This window comes from Kryptolebias marmoratus, linkage group LG18 (assembly GCF_001649575.2).
Source record: "Kryptolebias marmoratus isolate JLee-2015 linkage group LG18, ASM164957v2, whole genome shotgun sequence".
NCBI classification, from domain to species: Eukaryota; Metazoa; Chordata; class Actinopteri; order Cyprinodontiformes; family Rivulidae; genus Kryptolebias; species Kryptolebias marmoratus.
Window position 1 is genome coordinate 2228185 of NC_051447.1, and position 7875 is coordinate 2236059.

Genomic DNA, 7875 nt, shown 5'->3' on the forward strand with positions numbered 1-7875 from the left:
CGCTGACCCTCTCACTGAGGGTCTACAGCTCTGAAGACATGACTCTACCTGCAGACTGTCCTCAGACCGTCCTCAGACCGTCCTCAGAGCTCGCTGACCCTCTCACTGAGGGTCTGCAGCTCTGAGGACATGACTCTACCTGCAGACCGTCCTCAGACTGTCCTCAGATCTCGCTGACCCTCTCACTGAGGGTCTACAGCTCTGAGGACATGACTCTACCTGCAGACTGTCCTCAGACCGTCCTCAGACCGTCCTCAGACTGTCCTCAGACCGTCCTCAGAGCTCGCTGACCCTCTCACTGAGGGTCTGCAGCTCCTCTTCCTTCTCCCTGTAGAGCTCCCGTCCTGAGTCCACCATGTTGCAGGACCCGTTCAGAAGGTTGGTGGGGTAGTCCAGGCCGCTGAGCTGGGCGTGGTGAAGCCAGCGCAGGTCGTCGCTCTCGTGGGTGATGTAGCGCTCGTCCATCCGAGTCTCCAGGGTCCTCAGGTCCAGCCACATCTGGTAGTCCTGGTGAAGAAGACAAGCGCACCTTTAGCCTGGATGTCCTTCACTGAAGACACCCTGACCTGAGACAGTTTCCTGACCTGCAACCAGGGGTGGCTGAGGGTCTTATCCACGCTGTACCTCTTCCTCATCTTCACCTGCAGGAGGTTGTTGATCAGGTCGATGGCTGCAGGGAGGGAAACACAGAGACCAGCTGTGTGTCACTGCTACTGTTAGCGTTCAGCTAGCATTTAGCTACTGTTAGCTTTTAGCTACCACTATGCAATGCAATGGTCCAGATAAATGCTGTTAACTGTGAGTCAGTCTCAGATTTAATATCTTTCTAATGATAAAAAGTGGAACTTCAGGCTGTTTGTTTTATCTCTAAAAATAAAGCAGAAGCTTTTCAGCTGGTGGGCCGGAGAGTCTCCCTCCCTGAACCTGGAGCTCATGACGCTGCAGGAGCTGATTCTCTGACATTTAATTCTCCGAGGGGATTTAGGTTTTCTTTTCGAACATCAGCTTCGTGTCTCTTCGGCAGCATGAGGAGGTGGTTGGAAAAGTGCTGCAGGGATCGGAGCGAGGAGTGAGTGAGTCAGGCTGAGAAATCAGTCTCCGAGTTGACAGAGTGGACACTTTTAGAGCGTGAGTCACTCCGACCATTAATGCTCAAACTTTCACAGCAGTCAGACAGAAACATCACCACATTTATTCACATTTAAGGAGAAAACTCATTTCATGAACCCACTATTTATAGATATTAAAAACGAAGTGTTACAGCAGGGTTTAAAACCAGTTAAAACTGTTCATTTAATGTCTGTTAGCAAAATATCTCATGTACCAGAGGGCAAGTTTTAACTGGATGCACAATATCTGATTAACTTTTGGACTCAGCCTAATTCGACCAGCTGTAACTCATTTTTACAGATATCAGGCTCATATTCAGCGTGGTAGTAGCTGCAGCTGAGATTGGTGTCATTTTAAGGGTTTGACTCTAAAATCTGTCATTATAAACCTGAAACTCATTGTGTTCATGCTGTATTTTTATTATTTCTTCAGTTTGGGGTCTGATTCTGCATCTGTGAATCCTGCTGAGGCCATTTTTTTCTTATTTGAATCTATATTTCCTTCAGATTCAGGAAGATTTCCCACAAACCCAATGTTTCAGCAGAGTGCCGTACCTTCCTGGGAGATTTTCTTCCAGGGGTGAGGGGGGTACATGAAGGCCGCGTTCTGGATCTGATCGTTGATATCTTCATCCTCGTTGAAAGGGAACGTCCCACTGAGGCTGCAGGCAGATTTATAAGATATACTGATTTATTTACTAACACCTTAATGTGACCGAGCTGCTAGAATAATGTTTAAATTAAAGCCGAACTCCTGAGACATGCTTCTTATTTGTGATGTGGTACCTGACGTAGATGATGACTCCGACCGACCACATGTCCAGAGACCGGTTGTAACCTTTGTTTCTCAGAACCTCAGGAGCCAGGTACGCCGGCGTGCCGACCACTGAGCGCCGGAACGACTTCTCTCCAATTATTCGAGCAAATCCAAAGTCACAAAGCTTGACCTGCAGCGAGACAGCTAACATCTAACATGCGGCTCGTTGTGGCTTTCACCATAAATGGAAAGTAATATTTAGATATGCACGTGTGGACACAGAGTAAATACTCAGATGGTACCTGAGGAAAAGAGTCTGCTGAAGCCAGGAGCACATTTTCAGGCTTCAGGTCACAGTGGACGATGTTCTTAAAGTGGAGATGACGCAAAGCCACGAGAATCTGATTATAAACAACAAACACCACAGAGAAAACAGCATTAAACCAATAAAGGAAGAAATGTGTCTGCGTTTGTGTTTCGTTGGAAGTCGGCTGGGTGGGATTTACTAAAACAGGGAAAGATGAGCAGAGAACGGATCATTTCTCATAAACCTGTAGCTGCTGAGAGGACGACAGCTGAAACCAGACAAATAAGATTTACTTTGGTGTTAAAATAAGAAAAACAGGAGCTTAAAGGAAGGAAACTGAACAGGAAAACAGTCGATATGCTGACTCAGCATTCATACGATCATTAAGTGAAAATAGGGCGGAGTTTAGCTTCTGGCAGGAAGTGTTACCTGCGTGACGAGGAACTTGGTGATCCTCTCCGGCAGCCGACCCTTCTCACTGGACAGGATCATCTCCAACATGTCTCCGTGGAGCTTCTCCATCACCACAAAGACCCGCTCCGGAGTCTCGAACATGCACTCCAGGTTCACCACGCCTGGGTGGTGCAGGCTCTGAAAGAGATCAGCCCCTTCAGAATAAAGCCCTCGTCAGGTGGACAGGAGCTCAGAACTGTCATGTCTTCATTTCAGTCCATTTTACTTGAATGATTAAAGTTTGGTTCGGAGGTTCAAACCTCCTCGTTGGGAGGCGGAGGTCCTGACCACAGCTCCACCTCCCAGATGAGCTGGTCCCACTAAAGATTCCCCTACAGGGAAAGATCTTGTTGCTGATGAGACTTTAGATGCTGAATTAAATCTTCAAACTGTTCTTTCAGCAGAAGAAATAATAACAGCTCCCCTGATGAAACCATCAACCAGAGAAATAAAGAAAACAAAACCACATTGTGAGCAGCTAAGATTCAGAAAACGACCTGAAAGCTGACGGATCCTCTGTTTGAATCTTTCTGCAAATTTAAAATGATCTCAAAATGTTCTTCGAGGAGCGTGTCCTTCCAGGTGTTTTAGTTTATTAAACAATACTGAGAGATCATAGAGCAACACATTCAGTCAGTTTAGGAACTTATTTGATGATTTTCTGTCAATCATTTAAAGATAAAGTGTTTTATAGCTGGCGTGTTTCGGTGGGCGGATGGTTGGAGGATAACCTGGAATCTGGAACATCATAAATCTGTTTTTAATCCTTTATGGCATCATTTTAAAGTAATGTATTAAATGGGATGTTTGGTGTTTGTTCAGTATGATTGGTTGGATTTGAGGGGGCGGGGCTTGGCAGCTTGAAGCACAAAAAAAAGTTTTTTTGGCCACATTAGTGTTTGTTTTCAACATGTTTTTAAAACTTTTACAAATATTTTATTGCTTTAAACACAACAGTTTGTAAGAAGTGAAACTGCAGGAAAATAAAAAGCTATAAAAAATAAAAAATTAGAACTTAAACTGATGCAGTCTGTTGTGTTATTCTGTTGGTTTTCTTTCTCTAACATTGTTGTTGTGCAGGAAAGGCGCTGGGACTCGAACCTGCAGGATCGCCACCTCATTGCGCAGCTGACTCTCCTGTTTTGTGGGGAAACGAAGTTTGTCGATGATCTTGATGGCGACGTCTCGGCCAGACTTCCTATGTTTACCTGTCAGGAATAAAAATATACATTTTAATGCTAAATAATGCCCATAAACTGAAGGATTTATTTCAAACACAAATTATCCTTTAGGTGGTCCTAGAAATGTGCAAAGACAAAATTCGTCTGTTTTCTTTGTGTGAAATGATGCCAAACGTCTTACCTCCATAAACAATCCCAAACTGTCCCGAACCCAGAACCTCGTCTGGGAAGATCTGATACACCGAGTTAATATCCTGGGAAACAGACCGACACGTGTCAGGGCAAGGTCAGGCAGGAGTGCTCGGGATTACAAATAAAAAAGAAATGTTTAAAGAACAAGAATGATGGAGGACCTACATATCATCTTTAGAGTGACCTCCAGCAGATTAAAACAGATTTTAAAATAATGTGCACGGCCTAGAATAAAGTTTTATAACTTGTGTCCAACAGGCAGAGCCCAGTGAGAGTCCACCTTCACTTAGAACAGGGGTCTCCAATCCTGGTCCTCAGGACCACCATCCTGCAGGTGTTACCTGTTTCTCTGCTCCAACACACCTGATTCATGGTTAAATCACCTCTTCATGTCCTGCAGAAGCCTGTTAATCACCCATTGATTCAGATCAGGTGTGTTGGAGCAGAGGAACAAGGAAAACCTGCAGGATGGAGGCCCTGAGGACCAGGACTGGACTCACCTGACTTAGAAGATGACCCAAACTGACGAGGAGGAGCTCTCATCTTCTCATCCTCTCATCTGGAGCAAACAGACTCAAACTGTTTCTTCCTCTCAAGTTTTAGTTTACAAGTTAATAAGTTTCTGCATATATAAAAACAGGAGATGACAGGAGTTGCATCTGTTCAGTGGTTTCGAGAAGAGAGCATGCTCAGTATAACCACACAGTGTCAGTGATCAATGACAGCTTTGACACTAAAACTGGAAAATATTTTCCACTTCATTTGTCTATAATCACTCTCACTTCTCTCCTCTGTTCACAGACAGCCTAATATCACACCTCAAGCAAAGATGACAGAAATACAATATTATAAATCTCCTCCCCCTTCTCTGAGCCTGCCGTCTAATTACCATGGTCTCCATGGAAACGGTTTGGCTGACTGAGTAATCACAGTAATCTCCATCTGAGGTGCTTGACTACTCGCTCACCTTGGAGATGGTAAGGTGCATGTCTGCGTGGAAACATGACTTGATGTTCCCGGCAGCCTTTGAGCCTCATGTTAATCTTCCCGATGTAAATTTATTCCAGTTACATCAGCCTCCTCTGAGATAGAAGCTGTCAGGCTCAAAAAGAGCTGTGAACAGCATGTTGTTCTTATTGGACTGTTTGTTTTAACATAATGGATTCAGATGAAACTTCAGCCAACAGAGTCAACAAAACCATCAACAATGTTGTTTCTTTCCGAGATATTAGAGGTGGGTGATCCCTGAGCTTTCAGGATCACCTGAACCAGTACCAGAGGTGACCTGAAGTCCAATCCTGTGGTTCTCACACCTGAAACTCAGTGTTGGAAGGATTGGTCCTCTCTGATGGTCATCATAGGTGATGCAGAACTGAGATTCATGCCTGTGCCTTCTGGTTCCAGCATCAAACCCAGCAGTCTCAGCCTATGGATTGGACGATGAACCTGTAGTCCAGCTGATACCAGTCCCTGAGACATGAGCTGCTGTCCCCACATGCTGAGCAGAGCCACAATCTGACCCCATCCAGTGCTGGAGATGCTGTCTGAACATCCTCTGAGTCCGCTGACCTTCACTCACTGTTTAACTCAGACTCTCCAGCAACTACCTGATAACACCACCGCTCCCCTCATGATGCCTTGGCTTGTCACCTTGCAGACCAGTTCATTTACAGACCCCTCCCTGGACCGAAACAGGCCAAAATCCGACCGTTTCGTTAGTCAGTGTTAATCAGCTAAACTAAACCGCTGACAGCTTGTTCCGTTCTGTAGGTGTTACTTTATCTTAACATGGCGGAAACAAGGTGTGTGTGTGTCTTTGCACAGCTTCTTACCACATTTTCCTGGATCTGGCAGTTGGAGACAGAAATACTAATTGAAACTTCCTCTGTTGAGACACAAACATGATCGTGATGAGACTCAGAGACCCAGAAAGGCATAAATTATAATATTCACATTTCAGCAGACACACACGTTTTAAAGAACACGACTTTGTCTTTGATTAAGTTAGTATTTCCATGGGTCTTCCAGAGTTTCAGTCAGAAAGACCACATGACCACATGGAAGTGTTAGTCATCATCAGTTTGACGTCACTGAAGGCTCTAAATATCTCCGCTGGCTTTGAGTGGGCACTATCAGCCTGAGGAGAGCTGAGGCTCTGCAGTTTGAACACAAACCTTTCAGGAAGGAGACAGAGGATGCATTTAGGTTTGCCCTGTTCTGTGAATGCAGCATTCATCTGTTTGAATTCTGAGTTTTCTCTTAAATAGTTTAGTTTTATGGGCTGTCAGCAGTCGTGACAGTGGACCTCCCTTCTGGGTCATTTTTAGGTTTGGTTTCAAACTCAGGACCTTCTTGCTTTTCAGCAACAATGTTAACCAGCTGATCTGTGGAATTATTATTAATTAATATTATTATTCTCTAAATGCTTCATGTTTAACGTGAGCAACAACATCAGTGTCTTACTGTGGCCGCTGTGGTGGGAAGTGTGGCAGATTCCTGTGGAGACGGCCGGCATCAGAGCGTGCTGGATGGCCATCTCCCACATCCGAGAAACATCCTGTCCAACGCCGCTGACCTGAGAACAGTTCAGACACAACATGCTGCTGTCAACAGTTAATTCTTGGATCCTTCACTGAGTCACGTTTACAGGAAGTTATTCATCTTTAATAATCCTAATCATCCCATCCATCCGCTGGTGCTCTGTCAGGATTAAAGTGGAGCATCAGATTCAGTCTTTTATCAACATGCTGGAGGTTTAAATTAAAAAACAAAGCAACTAGACTTCTATTCTCAATCTAAAACTGGAGAGTGTGCAGTTCCACGAGCTGCTCAGCTAAACCCACACGCAGATAAAGCTCCCTCCCCTCCCTTCTGAGGGTCATTAAGGTTATTGTTTACCTGGTTCACAGAGAGATCATCCTGTTTGACATTATTGTCTTTCTTCACGTCCTTCTCAAACCATCTGTCTTCTTGTCCAAAATGGGTTCAACATTTCTAATCTAAGCTCAGCGTTAGAGTCATCATCCGATACGTGATGATGATCAGTTCATGTTGCTTTCTTTAAGAACCAGTCTGATAAATGATGACCAGACCAGGTTATTCTGCGGGACATCTGCGGGACATTCTTCTCACCAGGATGGTACTGCCCGTCACGGAGGTTTCCCCCCGGAGCAGATTCTCTCCCACGAAGTAAACAAGTGACGCTGTGGTGATCTCGAAGCAGTGAGGGTTGGCTCCTTCAGGAAGCAGAGAGAAGTTCTGCGCCGGCTCCAGGGTTAGGATTTCTGACAGAGGGATTTCCTGCCGGCGGCGGGAGAAACACACGCAGGGGAGAACATGTAAACTCCACTGGCTGGGAGTGGAACCTGCAGCTGCATACTTTATAAACTAAATTAAAGGCGTGATAAAAACTGACTCTTTTATTCTATTAATGTTTGTAACAATTTAACTCAGGAGTCTTTAAGCTTTTCATGTTTATCTCAGTCTAACTGGTGTTTCTACAAAGGAACAGAAACATCTCTATATTTTTCTATGGAGAAAATATTTGTATAATAAAGTTAAATATGTTGAAAAGTATAAAAGTCACAGCAGGCATCAGCTGAAGGTTTGGATATAAAAACAGCTAAAATACCTAAAGTCTGCAGAAAAATAAAAACTCTGAGGGAGCAGCGAGGAGCTGGTCTTACCCTGTAGTATTTACTCCCTGAGTCGCTCTGAAACAAGGTGATGCATTTACTGTCCAACCGCCAGTAATGTCTCTTCCTCTGAAAGGAAGGGACGGACAGAAGGACACGTTAGACAAAACAGCAAAGTGTGACAAATTTAGAGCTCCAAACCAGGTTTAGAGCTCCAACAGGACCGGGTTTAGAGCTCCAA

The 7875-nt window shown here is 44.6% G+C and overlaps 2 protein-coding genes across 3 annotated transcripts in view; one reads left to right on the plus strand and one right to left on the minus strand.

Moving 5' to 3' along the window:
* The window catches only part of szt2 (SZT2 subunit of KICSTOR complex), a 321741-nt gene that overhangs the window by 57490 nt on the left and 256376 nt on the right, over positions 1 to 7875 (plus strand). The window lies entirely within an intron of this gene.
* prkd1 (protein kinase D1) overlaps positions 4 to 7875 on the minus strand; it is a 23196-nt gene continuing 15324 nt past the window's right edge. Inside the window, exons 10-22 of one of the 2 annotated variants that reach the window (XR_005234405.1) lie at positions 7686 to 7763; positions 7132 to 7299; positions 6463 to 6574; positions 5832 to 5884; positions 3989 to 4061; positions 3728 to 3834; positions 2603 to 2764; positions 2169 to 2267; positions 1896 to 2056; positions 1665 to 1771; positions 585 to 670; positions 148 to 507; positions 4 to 89 (exon numbers count right to left, since the gene is read on the minus strand). Coding sequence is in view for 1 of the 2 variants with exons in the window: in XM_017435680.3 (XP_017291169.1) it covers positions 277 to 507; positions 585 to 670; positions 1665 to 1771; positions 1896 to 2056; positions 2169 to 2267; positions 2603 to 2764; positions 3728 to 3834; positions 3989 to 4061; positions 5832 to 5884; positions 6463 to 6574; positions 7132 to 7299; positions 7686 to 7763 (1437 nt within the window). In the remaining variant the exon portion in view is untranslated. Of the gene's footprint in view, positions 508 to 584; positions 671 to 1664; positions 1772 to 1895; positions 2057 to 2168; positions 2268 to 2602; positions 2765 to 3727; positions 3835 to 3988; positions 4062 to 5831; positions 5885 to 6462; positions 6575 to 7131; positions 7300 to 7685; positions 7764 to 7875 lie in introns of both variants that reach the window. The other variant, XM_017435680.3, reaches the window with a different exon arrangement.